The 17,385-nt window shown below is 41.1% G+C and overlaps 1 protein-coding gene across 2 annotated transcripts in view; it reads right to left on the bottom strand.

Annotated features, from left to right (window-relative positions):
* Positions 1-17,385, bottom strand: part of LOC100711829 (plexin-B2) — a 132,718-nt gene that overhangs the window by 38,720 nt on the left and 76,613 nt on the right. Inside the window, exons 1-5 of one of the 2 annotated variants that reach the window (XM_019361764.2) lie at positions 10,371-10,518; positions 4,628-5,757; positions 1,740-1,928; positions 1,489-1,620; positions 436-536 (exon numbers count right to left, since the gene is read on the bottom strand). In XM_019361764.2, the coding sequence (XP_019217309.1) occupies positions 436-536; positions 1,489-1,620; positions 1,740-1,928; positions 4,628-5,755 (1,550 nt within the window). In that variant the 5' untranslated portion in view covers positions 5,756-5,757; positions 10,371-10,518. Of the gene's footprint in view, positions 1-435; positions 537-1,488; positions 1,621-1,739; positions 1,929-4,627; positions 5,758-10,370; positions 10,519-17,385 lie in introns of those variants that run through there. The other variant, XM_019361763.2, reaches the window with a different exon arrangement.

Genomic DNA, 17,385 nt, shown 5'->3' with positions numbered 1-17,385 from the left:
AGAGCATCGGATATATCAGATAGTTCCAGAGGGACAGAGTTTGCTTCTTTTTCCTAGTCATGATCACATCCCTGTAAAATACATGATACATGCGCACTTTTCTACCCTCCAGACCCTGATAAATATAGGCTGATGAGAGTAAATTGCACAGCCTGCCTTCGCCGTGTGGGGCTGACAAACAGCTTTAATTCCTTACGGCTGCACGGACAACAGGAGATGGAATATAAACACTGAGGGGTACTAAAAGTGTCTGCAATAAAACACTGAACAAATATCCTGCTGTGTTTTACAGATGGAATTGCATGTGTGGGTGTTTGTGTTAGTCTGTTGCTGTGTGCATGCATTTGTAAATGCATGCAAGAATGTACTTATACGTGTGTGTGTGTGTGTGTGTGTGTGTGTGTGTGTCTCTGTGAGAGAGAGAGAGATCCTCACCTGCCCTCCAAAACACACCAGCCACAGTAAGGGTCCCTCAGTCCCACGCATGATTGGCAGTCTTTCATTTCAAGGCACGTCTGCACCGGCACCTTGGTGATCTGGATTATTACAACATGAAATATGATCAAAAGGTGCACCTTAAGGGAGACACTGGACAAAAATAACAAGTATTTAAAGTATAGCTGTAAATGTTCCTTAGTATGTTGCAGGTGTGCAGAGTGGGAGCGAGTGGGGTCTCTCGTGTCTTCTCCCCATGTTTAATTATTTAGTTTATTCAACACAAAACACTGAATGTTTACTGTAACCAGGGTGAAATTATTTTCTTTTTCACGTGTAAAAGCCAATCCATTAGATCTTATTTCAAGACATCAGTATTTTTCAGATAAAATCTGAATGTTTAACAGCATCTGAAACATTAGAAACTCTTTCCCCTCTGTAGAAACAGATGTGAGTCAATATAATGAAAGCAAAACTTCTGAAATTGCAAACTTAAAAACGCAACGGATCAAATAATTTTGATTATATATATATATATATATATATATATATATATATTTCTAAAATGCTAACACTCGTGCTGTGATTGGTCAGCTGTGTGGATGTGAGAACAAAGCCATGACTCTCAATAAATCTGTTTATCTATTCTTAATGCAGCTGGCATTGCTACTTTTGATTGTGATCTATGAAGTCCATGCCTTCCCTTCTAAAAATACCATCTCCATATTTAAATGGTATTGTATGTGCCCGCTCTCTAAGACAGTCAGCTTTCCTCTCCACATTAGACTGAGGCTGCTCAGCAGAGCTATTAACACTTTGTCTTATATTATAAGACACTTTGAAAGCAACATCTCTCGTTTTAATCAAGGCAGCTTTCTACAGTGGCACCATACAGGCTTTTCTCTGTGCATACCCACAGAATAATTTTTTGGCTTTGGGTCAATTTTTTTCTCTTTTGAATGAATACAGTCTTTGTGGAGCTCAGTCTTAGCACCAGCAAGTACTCTGCCTGAATTTTAATGTATAATAAGTGTTAAATATATACACACACACCCTCTTCTCTGTGGTAATGTAGAGGTGGCTCTGGCTTTGGTCAAGGAAAAGGTTCTTGTTGACCTTCTCTCCTATGTTGTTGCCAACAGAGGAGTACGGCTCGTTGCCATATTCACCTGGTCTCAGGTGTACCTGGACAAAATAAAGAAAAAACAAAAGGTAAGACAAATTTGAGGTTTTAAAAGTTTAGGATAAAAGTTTAAACTGAGGAAAAAAATATCCCACAAAAAAAGAACACAAGAGAACTCAACCTTGAAGACCTCTCCGTTGGCGCTGCCCAAAAAGGCGATCGTGTGGTCATTCTCCACAGCAACAGCTACAGCAGTCAGATGGACCGACATGGTCAACGCTGCATCTGCCTTTAAGGCAAATGCTGGCTTGCTTGCCAGAGGCGAAAGCAAATGCTCTGCACCACACTTGAAGTTTCCCAATGCATCCTTCTGTAAAGGGAAAGGATAGCAAGAAGGGACGATCAGACATTGTTTGCTTCTCACTCCAATAACATTAACTGTCTTTGCAGTACTGTTTGTATCCTATTTAAACTTTATAACAGAGATGTGCTTTGAACACTGGACCATTTTAATCTACAATCTAAAATTGGCTTTGTTTTGACTGATCATTTCTTTGATTAAAATAATGAATAAAAATTACAAGTAAGTATTTGCTTTAGAGTCGGAAGTCTGAGACAAGAACAATAGGAAAACTCATGTTAATGATCACTTAACAAGAAACTACTAAGACATGCAAGTAAAAGATTTAAAATAACCAGTTAAGTTGGGCCATAACTAAAAACGTCTTTGGCACATGAAAATTGTTCATGGAATACTTCAATTATTTCTGAGTAGGTACTGATCTCGGTATTAAGCTCAGTCACTCTCTATAAGTAAATACCCTACAGCTGCAGACCCTATGGTGGGAGCTGAAGAGGTGAAACAGCTAAAACATCAACTAGTGGTGCAGGGTAGCAGCGGTCTTGACATGTCAGAGGCAGCAATGAACAATGGAAAATTTTAAACCATGAATAGAGCGCCAAATTCGACAGGTGTATTTAGTACATGGTGAGAGGAGAGTGAGCCATATTAATGTTAGGCCCATAACTTGAACAAAGGCGTAATTTTGGTGGTTTTGCCTTTCTACACCACAAAGGCAGGTTTTAAATCAAACAATCAATATGTGATTGAAGTTAAACTTTAAGCTTTAACTCAAAGCATTTTAGCAAATCTTTGCCTAAACTTCTTTGGGAATTTGAGCCATTTTTATACACAGTCCCCCTTTTTTAGAGGTTTAAAACCAACTGGATATTTGACTGACAAGTAGCTCCAGGTGAGGCCAGTTCTCTTGTTATTTCATGACAAATGAAGCGGACATAATATCTGAAGGTGGTTTGAAGTGTCGAATTTATATTTTATAGCTTTTCTTTGTAATTGTAAATAAAAATGCCCAAATATATGTCAGTGCAAGTGAGATAGACTAACATTCAGCTGAAAAAATAAACCAGAATCAGAAATAATAGTCTGTCGCAGGGCCCTGCAACAGACTGGCGACCTGTCCACAGTGTACCCTGCCTCTCACCCTAAGACAGCTGGGATAGGCTCCAGACGCCCCTCACAACCCTGAAAAAGGATAAGCGGACGCGAATAGATGGTTGGATGGACAGAAATAATAAAAACTTCAGGAATAAAAAAATTAAAAATCTGGTACTTTCTTAGAAAATAAGGAATGAAATGGCCAGCTCAGCAACACAAAGACCCGAGAAAAATTATATACATAGATAAGAAAAATGGCTTCATAACATCCAAGTCAAAAACACCCAGGGGAGGTAGGCATATCCTGACACCGCCATGAATGGGAATACAACAAGGTTCAAACCATCGGTTACACTAAAGAATAAGAGGATCAGATTACACTTTGCCAAAGAAAATCTGAAAGAACCTTTACAGTTCTGAAAAACAAAATCTTTGGACAGGTGAAACCAAGATTAACAGCATGTCTGTGAAGGTTCTCAGTCATACAGGTCATCGTAGTCTAAGGAGATTGGAAAGCATCTGGACTTCTGTAAGTTGCTTGAAGACGTTTCACCTCTCATCCGAGAAGCTTCTTCAGTTCTACGGTCAAATGGTGGAGAGTCCCAGATTTAAAGAGGAGTGAAAGAACCCATCTATGTCCATTATGAACAGCCATTTTTGAACAGAGGTGGTGGTTTACGACACCAACTGTCTGCCATCTATAATCCAGTTTTGAGTTCCCTTCCCAGAGGCCTTAACGCCCACTCGCATTCTGGCTCATCTGACCTCAAGAAATCACATGATAGGGTTGGGCTGGGTTTCACAATGAGCTCATCTGAAACCTTGGCATCTGAAACCTTGGCACGAGCCAAGGTGTAACGTTTTTACACCTTGGCTCGTGTGATTAGGTAGAGGCTCAATAGGGGGTCCATTGTCTCTCTTGGGGGAATCCTCCCACAGGGCTTAAATCTGGGACTCTCCACCATTTGACCCTAGAACTGAAGAAGCTTCTCGGATGAGAGGTGAAACGTCTTCAAGCAACTTAAAGAAGTCCAGACGCTTTTCTTTCCAACCTCCTTAGACGAAGATTAACAGCCTGTATCAGAATGATGGGTAGAGAAAAATATGGAGAGGAGAGAAACAGCTCATGATCAGAATGGGCATGTATAGCTGCCACTGAAACTGGGTCACTACTGTCTGGTTGCTGTGACTGCAGATCGAAACAGAAACAGAATGATGAAATGTGAAGTGTACAGGGCTATACTCTCTGCTTAGATCCAGACAAATGCTAAACAAACAAAACCAAAAAATACTGAAACCCCTTAATTAAAGTAGAAAGTCTGCACTTTAGCCATGTGTTGATTGTGTGATTTAAAATCCACTGTGGTGGTGTACAGAGGCTACAAGAATTGTGTCTTTCTCCAACAAATTCTTATTGGACACTATTGCATGTTAATGCAGTGTACGAGCCTTGGTTTTTTAGCCTTGGTCAGATTACAAGTGATCCGGAGAACGAATTAAATATTGAGATTTTATAGTAAAAAGTGATAACTGCATTAAAGATGATACCTGAGATATCTGAGTTTTTCAAAACATTCTTTTAAATTAGAGTCAGCTGACAAAGAAGCACTTACAGAAATTTTTGAAGTGCATGCTGTGTAGGTTTGGGATGAGTAGGGTACGTCCACAGCAGGAATCCCAGAAATCTCCCCAGAGTCACTGTAGCATGCACTGATGATATCCATCAGCTGCTGATTGATGGAGTTCAGCGGGTACATGCAGAGAGCAGAGTCGCTTTCGTCGTCATCTGGATGAGCCACCATGAAGAGGACTTTTGTGAATGAGGTGACCGTCCCATAATTACCAGACTGAGACATGACCCGTGCCAGCTCTTTTCCTGGAAAAGCCACATATGCAGCTTGGACTTTGTTGTACCGGTTGTTTGTACCGCAGGTTAACTGGAGCTCTGTGTACGAATAGTAATGTTGGTCATTTTCACAAAGACGAGACACAAAAGTCAAGTTTTTGTTATCTGTGCCATCGAGAGTCCGAGAAAAGAGGAAATACACAAAACCATCCTCTTTGAAGGCATGTCGGAAGTCGTGTAAGTACTTGAGGACAAATGGCGCCGTCTGTACTGCTGATGCCTCAATGATGTTCTCAAACACAACCCAGTCCTGGTAGTCCTCAAGGATTCGTGTGCTGATTAGTTTTGTACTGTCCAGGCTTCCATAGCCCTTTCCAACAAGGAACACTTTGAAGGTCCGGCCATTTTTTGTGTAGTTGGACATGACGCTCACCACGTTCACATTATCCTCTATGCTAGCCACGTAAGTCCTCTCTCCTTTGTTGTCATTGTAATACAGCTCTTGTTCTACATTAGACAGGTTGAGGAGGGAACATATGCCTCTGTATCGACTGCCGCATACTATTAGTGAACCATTGGTTGGGTGGACCAGCAGAAGTTTGTTGCTGTTGGGCATAAGCACTGTGTCCTGACAGCCTGAAGCAGGAGGTGTACATGTTTTGGCATCTTTTTTTGGGCCCGTCTCAGTGCGGGCCTCCTTCTGGAGGGACGGGCTCAGCTGGAAGATATTGTTGATTGCTCCCAGGTAGATGCGACCAGTCTGTGGGTCCTGGACCACGTTGTTAATCAGCGTTTCAGAGATGAACTCCACCGTGGGGATTTTTCCACTCCCCTTTTGGGCTTGAGAGACTGACAGCCAGAAGAGGAAGAGGAGGATGGAGACCCAGCTTGCCATCTCTGGAAGGAACAGAAAGGAAAAAGTATTTTATTATTAATGAAGTTAAATGGAACTTTAAATGCACATTAACTATCAGCAACATGACACATCAACAAAGGGTTGGTGTGTAGTTAATATAACCCCACATACATACACATACACTCATACATAAAATTGAAGGTAAATCAATCGTCTTTATAGTGGTTCTAAGCAACAAGCCTGCTTCACTGGGAGGGGCTGAGGGTCAGTTTGAGGTCAGGACTATGTGCAGGCCGGTCAAGTTCTTCTATATCAAATTCGCAAATCCATGTCTGTATGAACCTTGCTTTGTGCACTGACAAACAGTCATGTTGGAATAGGAAACACCCACTGACAGCTACTGTGGAATATTTAATAGTGAGAAAATTTCACGACTGGACTTGTTGCACAGGTGACGTCCTATCAGGGTACCACACTGCAGTTCCTGAGAGTGACAAATTCTTTCACAAATGTTTGTAGAAGCAGTCTGCATGCCTAGCTTCTTGATTATATGCACCTGGAAGTGATTGGAACACCTGAATTCAATGATTTGGATGGGTGAGTGAATACTTTTGACAATATCATGTATTTTTAGAAAATATGCACATGGAGACATTAATAGGGTTGCACTAGGCTATACACCTGAAGTTTGTATTGCCCAGGTATATACAAAAGTAACTAGAAGTAATTTGAATGAACTGGGATTTTAAGGTGTACAACACATGAAGCATATCCCACTTTAGATTCACAGATTTAGGTTAAGGGGGGTAAAACCACTTAAAAACTGCCTCGAGATGACAGCGCATGGCGTAGGTGTTTGTGTCTGACTCAACTCCCTGATCCAGTTATTTTAAGGGGGTGGGTTATTTTGAATTCAATTGACTTATCTCAAGCGATCACCAGTGGAAAAAATAAAACTGGTTTGTGTAGGGGTAAAAAAAGACGAAGGATAACAACTAGATCTCAACCCATAACACAATAAACAACTATTTAAAAAGCTTGGATCCCATCCAACTTCATTTGCACTTGCTCTTTTTTCCCCCTAACAGCCGCACAATGTGTTTAGGAAGTACACTGTTTTGTCTCAGGAAATATGATCACACAACATCCTTGTAAACTACAGACAGCCTCATGTACCGGCTAACAGCAGGTGCCTGCGGAGCCTTCGTTCACTGCTGTTTGCGCAGGCTGTGGTAAATATGGAACTGCAGGTGGCTTTGAAGCAGCCATTGCCCACACAGCAAATGTTAGTGTATGTTTGCATGTGGTTTCAGTCTTGCACACACTCAGTAGTATCCTCCTCCTCATTTCATCTTGCCAGTCAAGTTCACAGACACATTTGTCAAAGTCACTTGCCAAAACTGTGTTTTATTATGTCAACCTGCTTTTGCTCACTGGACTAAGTGGGGAGACCACTGATTGGACATTTGCCTGGGGGAGGGGGGGCTGTTAATTTCACTGGCAACACTCATTTTCATTTAAGTAGACACAATTTGATTTCTTGATTTTATTTATTTATTTTTTTGCCCCCCCCCCCCCCCATTTACTGCCTCAAACTGTCCAGCCCCCCCTTAACCCATTTCATTGCATAAATGTATTGTGCCCTTTTCAATTCATAGTCTTAAATATTCCCATTAAAATTGGAATGGTGCAATAAAATCCCTCTCTCTGCTTATTCAGGACAGAAATGTGTGCGGCTGGTTTTTACAGCTTTAATTAAGAAGGAGGGGCGGTAAGTGTTCTGCCAAGATTTAACTGAGAGGAAAAGACCAAAAAAAAGAAAAAAAATCTTGAGTTTACATGAATAGTACAGAGTGGAGAAAATAAAGGGTATATTATGTAAACTATTATTTCAGCTCTAAAGTAACGCAACTTCAATTTCAAAGGACACATCCATCGGCAATTACAAGCCTGTGTCAGCTTTAAGCGGCAGGACAATAACGCTTGTGCTTGAGTTTTCAGGGAAGCTTCGCAGAAACCGCACGAGTTGCAAAACAGCCTCACAGCCTCAAAATGTTGACATCAAAAGTAAAACAGAGACAACTTCCACTGACAAAGTGAGGTGGCAAACTGCAAAAATGTTCACAGAGAAAAGCTAAAAGGAAAAATGGTATTAAAGAAAAAATCACCACTGAATGAAATCAGCAGCTCTGTGAGCCAGGGCCCAGTGATCTGTAAACAAAAACTTTACTCTGAGAAAATTTAGGGCGAGATTGTATGTAGTATATACGTTGGTATACTAATTTTTCTCATATAAAGGTGCCATCTGACTATTATGATGTTTTGACTAGACACATTCAGGTAGTCTAACAAGCCACCTAACCTTTAATGTGCAATTTTTCTGATTAAGAACATACCTGTCAAAAACACTTTGTCAGCACACTTCTGTACATACAATTACATCTACTGCATATCTGCACACCTACAGAATGAAATTAAACAGCTGTTTGTATACTGCCACAATGTACAATTCCCACTTCTTATGAATTGTCTACAGACATGGTGTAGCTAGATCAGTCTGTGTCTTTAACTAAAAACTGTAATATCCCCTTTTCTATCAATTTACCCTGATATGACCACACAGAAAAAAAGTGGATTATGTCAATGGTATCTGTGACAAAAAAATTACTTGATTTCTTTTAACTCCCAATAAAATTTGCTGTGAAAACCAACTTTCTCAGACCACAAATTCAAGGACAATCATCTCTGGACACTCATTTAGGTTTCAGAAAACTCCAGAATCACTTACAACTGCAACTTCAAAGGGTGCTTTTCCTATTCATGCAAATCCTATGGCCAGTCCCTGATCAGACAAAAAAAAGTGTCACACAAATTTCCCTCAGATGTTGCATTGTGGGTCAGTGCAAACGAATTTCTTAACATATTTCAAAAGAGCCTGTTCTCTCCTAAGATGTCTCCTTCTGTCACTCTATCACTTTTTATCCTTTTTTTTCATGGGCTTAATCCTTAACGCTGGAATTAAAGAGGCTTCAAAGAGCTGAGCAGATACAGACGCCTGGTGGGGGTGGCACAGGTGGAATGAGGCCCATTTCTCCCCAGACCAACCCACCTCTTTTTTCAACATGTCTGCTGTGAGAGAACATGACAACTGGGCATATCATCCAACACGCGGCTATTCTGAATAAATAAAAGCCTGCTAAATTTAGAGGCTGCGTGCTGCATCAGCCTGCAGCTAATGAAGCCTCCAATGGCCTGGAATAAATAATAATGAAACACATCATGCACTAATGAAGCTGGCACATCTGAAAAATGTGATCTGGTGAAAGTCAATTTTCAAATTCAAACAGCCTGAAGCCAGCACTGAATTGACCTTAAATTAGGCATTTCACCTCATTCCTTTTCACGTGATTGTTTGTGGTTACAGAAAGAAAAAAAATCTTTGGGATCTTTGAGTTTTAGAACTTCTTTAACTCTTTACAAGAATGCTTAAATGGGCCAATTCTGGTCTTTAGCAGTTTTTACAATTATGTAAGTACAGCTTCAGGTCAACTACAAAACATATTATAATGTGTTATTTATTTAACAAGAATAAACAATGACAGTCTAGAGCGTTGTGGTGTGTCTCAACACACAGGCTATTTTTCTGACAGGTAAAGTTTGGCTGAAACAGCAAATTTACAACAGAATGGCTGAAAAAGAGAAAAAATTACATTAGGAAAACCTGATTGCTGTGTTGGGACCTTAAGAGAGCTGTGCATAAATGAATGCCCACGAACTGAAGCAACGTTTTAGAAGCTTCTTTAGTTTTAGAAGACCAGTGTGCAAAAATTCCTTCATGGTGATGTGAGAGAGTCATACAGAAAATGATTACTTCAGGTCATTACTGCTAAAGTCTTTTCTGAAACCTACTGAACCATGCGGTGTACTTTTTTCATGATTGTTTATTGTAGGCTGTATTTACTTTAAACACATGTAAAACTGTATCATTCTTCTAAACTATTCATATATTTACAAACCTTGTTAATGTTCACTTCATCTGATTTTTCGGGATTGAGATGAAAAATTTATTCAGTCCCACCTCAGGGTAGTCACCTCACTGTCACTCAACAGTTTAACAGGTAGTTTGCACCTAGTTAAAACTAATGCTGTCTGTTACAGCGGTGCTTGAAAATTCTTCATGAATAAATCATTCAGGGAGGTTATAATGTTCAGTTTTAGTATTCAGCTTTCATTCATTTGGATTTGCTGATTTGTGTTGTTCTTGAATTTTAACACATTATAAAGAAAAATGCTGCAGTTATCCGCCCTCTGATCTAAAAAAGAATGGCATTGTAGCACAAATGCAGTAATTTTAATGCAAATGCTGTGAAAATATGAGCTACCAGTAGGTCTTGGGGCAGATCTCCAGAGAACAATTTCTAGCACTCGGTATGTAAAATTAAGTGAAAATGAAACTAGGCAACAACAGAAAACTAAAGGAGCAAAAATGCAGTGCAACTAATATTTTTTCCATTGTGAAAGTAGTATCTGTAAGTTACGTTGTCCAGTCCTTACAATATTATGAAAACTGGCATAAAGACCTGTAAAAACTGTCTTGTTGTCAATAAAGCACATTTCCTAAACAGTCCTTGTTTAAGCTAAGTTGACTACTGACCTCACCATAACGACACCAAACTGAAGATTCAGCTCAGAGTTGAATGAGCCATACGAACACGATGTGTTACACCGCTCTGATATGTAGTTTCCAATTCAAATGTACTCCTTCGGTTTGAGAGAAGCGAAGTAGGACAGCTAAACTGTTGAGGTATGGCATGCACAGGCTTGCCTGTAGCACATAGGTGTGCCTTTTTTGTTTCCTTGCTTATCATTTCACACATGCGCAAACGGACACCTTTTATTGACAAATACAGAAGCATTTCTTCCACCCTTCCTCCATAAGGTAGGACATGTCTGGACAGGAGAAGCAGCTTTCAGCAGAGAAAAAAATGAAAGATATTAAATTGAAAAATGGAAGGTGTGTGCCCCTACACACACGCACACGCACACACACACAAATCCACAGGCTTAGAGATACATGTGCAAGCCCCAATACATGAAACCAGCTCAGCTTGAAGTGCTGACGAGGTAATCCTGCTCAGACCACACAAAGACACTCTTCTCTTCAAACTGCCATGCTGTGTTTCTTTGACACAGGGCACTAAAACCCAGCATGGCAGTCCACACACCTCTTGGCCAATCCTAAAGAGGAAGTCTGCAAGTGCGTCATGGTAAGGGAGCAAAAGATCAGGAAGGAGATAGCAGAATTGAAATTCTGGAGAAATGTCTTTGATGATTAGATTAGATCAGATGCACAAACGGTTACATAACTGCTGACCCGGCAAGTTTTGAAGCGGCATGAGTCCCCTCGCCCTTATTAAAATAGATACAGAAAGGAAACTGATATAATAAATAAAGAAACAGACACCCTACCCCGAAAATCTAATAGGATATCACCCCATACTGCGATCATTCATATTCAGCATTTTCTTTACCGGAGAGCTGCCTTTGACAGCTCTGACACTGATGTGAAACCACTGAAACCACTTTCACTGTTATACACTGATAAAAGTGAACTACGATTAAATTAGCAGCCTGTCCCCAGAGAAGTCGACCCCGGGTAAAGAGAGGTGAACGAGGGGTTAATGCTCTGAGGCAAACCTTACCATGTCTCTAACAGCATGTAGCATGCTGAAAAAGCGTGATAAAGCGAGCCCAAGGAAATACAACAACCCAGGTTGAGAGCCATGACAAGGAACTGGAACTGAGGGGTGGATCCTTGTCCTTTATTTTCCCGCCACCACCAAGGAAACCACAGGCAGAACAGAAGCATTGTTAAAAGATGAAACATGAAGCGGGAGAGTGTGGAGAACTCTTTCTCTGCATGTCTTCCATTCCCCCCACCACTTCCTTTTTTGACATGCAAACAGTCTTGTCCCATGCTCGGAGTAAAATTGTTTCACAAGTTGTAAAGGAGGGCTGGTGTGACGATGGTAATCCAATTTCCATATGAACAATTACCCTGCCGTCAGGGCTGGCAGTTCATTTATTTCAATTTGACTGACTGGGAAAACCAAAAGCAGCCAGCCCAGCCATTGTATTCAGGGCACCAGGCACAGAGGGGGGGGGTTGATGGGGCTGGTCCATTTTAGCGGGATCCAGCTGCTCCGGCCTAAATTTGCTAACACCTTTAATGTTGGCCCATGACCCAAGAGTGTGTGTATCACACGTTGCTCTCTTATTAGACCGTATGTGCCCCAATTCTCACATCTCTGCTTGTGTGTGCGTGTGTGTCTACATGCGTCTGTCCTCTTGTGTATGTTTGTCTGTTATGATGTATGACCATGAGTCAGCCGGTGCGAGCATAACCTGCGTGCACACATGCACACGATCCTTTTAGGCACAGCAGTTTTCCTCATTAGGACTGATAGACCGTTTGTGTGTCTGTTTACCGCTCCGTCACCATTTTCAAGGCTCCTGCTATCTCCCTTCTGCCAGCTGGACACTTGAGCAGCAAGAGCGCAAAACCACAGGCTTGCACACACAAACTACTTGAGCAGAGTACACATTTAAATGTGCTTGTGTTCAGCGACACACACATATACACACACACTCCCTCACTACCAGGCTTCTCTGCCTCATACCGCCCGGCAGCCGACCTCTGTGTCTCTTGTAATCTCTCAATCTCTGTTTGTCTCTCAAACAAACACAGAAATTCAACCTCTTCTGTCTGGCCAACAGCAGCTTGGGCTAATCTCCCAATGCTAACTGGCCTCCCCCAACCCCAGCTGGATGCTGTAGCTCTCCAGTGGGACAGAGTGGCTGTTTGCAGTGTGGACACAGCTGGCAGATGCGGGAAACCTGATTAAACGGCCTGGCCTGGCAGAGAAAAGGTACTTTCAGGAGCCAGTGCCTCTTCCGACTGCCATTGCGGCCACATCCAGACATTTACTAATGCATACTAACAGCTGTAGGGGCAGACAGGCATACCCAAACTCACCTATTTCACTCATTCACACATAATGCACAGCCCCAATTCCATATAACTTGGTAGGCTGTGTAAAATGTAAATAAAAACAAATGCAATTTTTGGGAAATAATAAACCTATATTTTAATTCTGACATATTAAAAAAAGTTTAGCACTGTGTAGCATCCTCTCTTCTTTTAATTACAGTCTGGAAACATCTGGGAGCTGAGACCAGTTGCTGGATTTTTGGGAGAGGACTCTTATCCCATTCCTGTCTGATATGGAATTCTCGATACTCGAGTCCTGGGTCGTCTTTTTCGTGTTGTTTGTTTCATGATAGTCCAAATGTTTTCAACTGGTCAAATGTCTGGACTGCAGGCAGGCCAATTCAGCTCCTGGACTGTTCCACTATGTAGCCATGATCTTATAATAGAGACATGTGTCATTCAGCATTGTCTTGCTGAAATATGCAAGGCTTTCCTTGAAAAAGTCAATGGGTGCATGTGTTGCTCTACAGTCTGTTTATTCACCTTTCACACACCGTGATGTACAGGCTGCCAGTTCCACTAATGTACCCCCCATACCATCAGAGATGCAGGCTTTTGAGACATCAAGCTGGATGTTCCCTCTCCATTTTAGTCTAGAGGACATTACATCCATTTTTTTTCCAAGAAGAAATTCAAATTTCCACAGAACAGATTTCCAGTTTGCCTCAATCCGTTTTAATTTAGCTTTGTCCCATAGAAGATGGCAGTGTTTCTGGCTCATGTTCATTTATGGTTTCTTCTTTGCATGACAAAACTTTAACCTAAAATCATGGATGGCACAGTGAACTGTGTTTGTAGACAATGGTTTCTGGAAGTGTTTCCGAGCCCATGCAGTGATTTCCATGATACAATCGCGCCTGTTTCTAATTCAGTGCTGCCTGAGAGTCCAAAGATCACAGAATTGTTCCACAATTTATAGATGCAGATTTTTGTAAAACATCTGCTCATCTTTACTTCTGAGAAATTCTGCCTCTCTAAGATGCTCTTTTTATACACAAGCATGTTACTGACCTGTTGCCACTTAACCTAATTAGATGCAAAACCTTCCTCCAGATGTTGGGGTTTTTTTCCCACATGGTACATTTTCTCACTTTGGTGTGTTTTCTGTGTGAATAAAATATGGGGTTGCAAATCATTCCATATTGTTTTTATTTAAACTTTACAAAGCGTCCCAACTGTGCTGTATTGTGCATTGTATTTCTACACCCACAGCTGAGACTCCAACTAAAATATTTTCATTATCCATCAGTCAATTAATATTCTAGTCTTGTTTTTATTGACATAGTTTTGATGAATAATATACCGACAGATCAGAAAACTAGTCCAATGTTTCGTCAGTCTACTACACAAACAATCCACTCACTGTGTCAGAGCTGACCCTCATTTCCTTTTGACTCAACAACTGCTTAGCTGCGGGGAATTTTTTATTTCACCATCTACTGTCAGAGGCCAGACTCCTTTTTTCAGAACAGGTAATAACTCGGTGTATTGCTCAAGGGCATTTCAGCGCGTCAGAAGCTTGCTCTCACACACAGAAAGTTAAATCCCTGCTTCCGTGGGTTGAAGGGCAGCTTCTCTAATCCGTGCACCACCCTGAGGTGATCCCCTGGTCCAGGACCACAATCACCTTGCACTTACATATAAAGTACAGCTCACACTCACATACTGACACACATACAGTGACAATTAAGAAGTCAGGCAGGCAGACTGACTGCTGGGAAGGAATCCATTACACAGCTTATTGGTTATAATGATTTCACTTCCCCAGCATAAACGCCAATGAGCCATGAAGGTATCTTGTAATGTGGTTTAGTCTCAGTGCCCAGCTTTCGTTTTGTTTCAAGGGGAATACTGATCTTATAGTCACTGATTTGCTTGCCTTCCCTTGTATAGTAACAAGAAACCTGTGTAGCAGTGGACATTAAGATATAACTTTGTGTGTTTTTAGCATCCGACCTTAATCTAATCATTATAGCATATTAGCAGTACACCTATCTGTGTTCAAGATGAGAAGCGTGACAGGACTTATGTCTGTGTGGTGTTAGCACAAATGCTAAAGCCTCAGGGTTACCCAGTGAAACATCAAAATGCACTTTATTAAAAGAAATGTATATTAAGAGAAAACTGGTTTATACCATTTATGAATATGCCATTTTCTGTTGATTTAATTGATAAATAAGGCTTAGGTACTTAACAGCTGTCTCTCTGTTCATTTAGTATAATCAGTATAACCCTTTGCTACACAGCGTTTAAGTTGCTGACCAGCTCAGTACGATGACATGCCTTGGTTGAGACACGGAATGTTTAGGTTTTGTGGTTCTTTTTTCCATCACCATCCCCCAAAAGGGACAACCCGCACCAGAGGTTAAATACCTGAGACTCTCCACCAACTGATTTTTGAAGTCCAGACCTAAAGTAGTCAAGTTGCCTTCTTTTTTCAGCCTCTCAAGCCTACACGAACCGCATGACTGCGAATCTACACAGACATAAGCCTGTGAATGCTGGTGCAACTGCTCAGTGACTAAATGGCTGGGCATTATCAGACTTATTTCATAAGCGATGAGCGATAGAAAATGTTCCTTACTGATTTTATCTGGTAGCAGACGCCATAGTGAGAAGACAGGCAAACAGCCTGTCTTTTTTTTTTTCTTAGTGTAAATGTGTGTGAATTAAACAGCCAGTGGTTCAGGAGTGGAAACCAACTTGTGTAAATTAATAGATGATACTCTGAGTTTCAGTTTTAACTGGGATGGAATAATTTAAAAACTCTCCATGTAATGATGTGCCTTTTTATCTAGCCACTCTGCCTTTCCCTTTCTCTCCCGGATTTTTTCCCCCCTCTACATGTGTACTAATAAAAGGCTGATTAAAAACGAAATAACCCATGCAGGGAGATCAGGGAGATCGGCTTTCTTTGCCCACCCAATTACAGAAACCAGTTTCCTTGCTTACATGACATTAAAGAAATTATGAAAGCTGACAGTGAAGACGAGACATGAGAAATCTTTCCACAAGGCATTTATGTTTGCCAAGAAATAGTTCAGCTGAGCAGTTTCCACCAAACCACAGGAGTGGTTCCTGTTTCTGTAAGCATTTAAGAAAAAAAAAGATACAACATGGTAATTTTTGCATTTTAGAAGTGCCAGTAGGTGTATTTGTCCCTCTGGACGAGTTTGATGCAATCTTCTTAACTCACTCTTAGAAAGAAAACAAATGCGTATTCCCATAAATGCATTCCTTTAAACAGAGACATGGTAGCGTATGAATAGAGCACAAGCTCTAGTAACTTCAGCAAAGAAAGCAGAATGGAAAGGAAGGAGGACAGGAACAGAGGGAGGGCAATCACACACGTTACTGACTGAGTCTCAATAGCCCCTTTGTGCGAGCTGGCAGGTGCCTGTCACTTGTCAGGATGAGTCAGAGTGTGGATGGTGACTTGAGCATTGTGATGGTGGGGATATAAGCGTTGGCTGAGGCCCAGTAAGATTCTAGCTCTTAGTAATGACTAACAGCTATCAGGTAATGGCCCAAAGATTAGCAAGCTCTGTTCAGCATATGGAGAAAAGGTCACGTTTAGAGCTTAAAAGGTAATGGCTAAATTAGCTGCAAGAAATACCTCATAAAATTAAATAGCTTTCAGCGAGAAGGAGTACTTTCCGCTGGTGGTGCAAAAGGAAATAGACTGGGCTACTTTTTAATTAGTCTGAAGAAGGGAACTAATCACAGGAAGGCTAGTCTCTGATAAACCGTGTGTGCCTCGACACAAAACCTCAACTCATAACACAAGAGCACCATCTAACAGCCTCTTTTTCTCACGAATGAAACACACGCACAAACACATTTGCTTGGACTAGTTCTGCTCCTTCTTCTTAGTACGGCGCAGTGATTTGGAAAAAATTTAAATGCGATACTTGAGAGATTGCAAGAGCAATTTGATTTGCAATATGATTTTTTAAAAACAAGCACCAGTTCTAATAGATTTAAAACAGGCCCATCCATCCTTTCACTGACATCCGTCTCCACAAGTAACTCCTCCAGCTCATCCAGGGGAACACCGAGCCAGTTCCCAAGCTAGTCGATAGATATAATCTCTCTAGTGTGTCCTGATTCTGCCCCGGCCTCCTTCCGGCAGGACATGGCTCTGGAGCTTAATGAGGTGCCTGAAACACCATGCTAAGGAGGTGAGGCGTTTCGGGCACCTCATTAATGATATCATCAAAATATTACTTGCTCTTATCTTTTAATGCAAGAAGGGGAACTACAACACATAAAAAGCTTGCAACATTTATCAGTTTCTTAAATGTGCATATGGCAATCACACATACAGCAGCTATTACACAACATGACTGTGTTAAAAATCGTAACTTTACCATTTGTCATATTCATCGTTTCAAATAACAATTTTCGATTTAAAATCGATTTGTCATTGCGCTCAACTCCTCAATGCAACGCACTTCCACCGAATGTTCTTGATGCTATTGAAACCACTCCACGACACTCATTCCTCAATCCGCCAACCCTTGTAATCTTCATCCATCATCTATCAGAGCTGCTGCAGCCAGAGGGGAGAGAGCTGCTAAGCAGGGCTTGACTAATGGCTAAACAAACACCATTATCA

The sequence above is a fragment of the Oreochromis niloticus genome, linkage group LG7 (genome assembly GCF_001858045.2).
Source record: "Oreochromis niloticus isolate F11D_XX linkage group LG7, O_niloticus_UMD_NMBU, whole genome shotgun sequence".
NCBI classification, from domain to species: Eukaryota; Metazoa; Chordata; class Actinopteri; order Cichliformes; family Cichlidae; genus Oreochromis; species Oreochromis niloticus.
The sequence above is the reverse complement of the archived record's forward strand: the minus strand, read 5'-3'. Positions and strand labels throughout refer to the sequence as shown.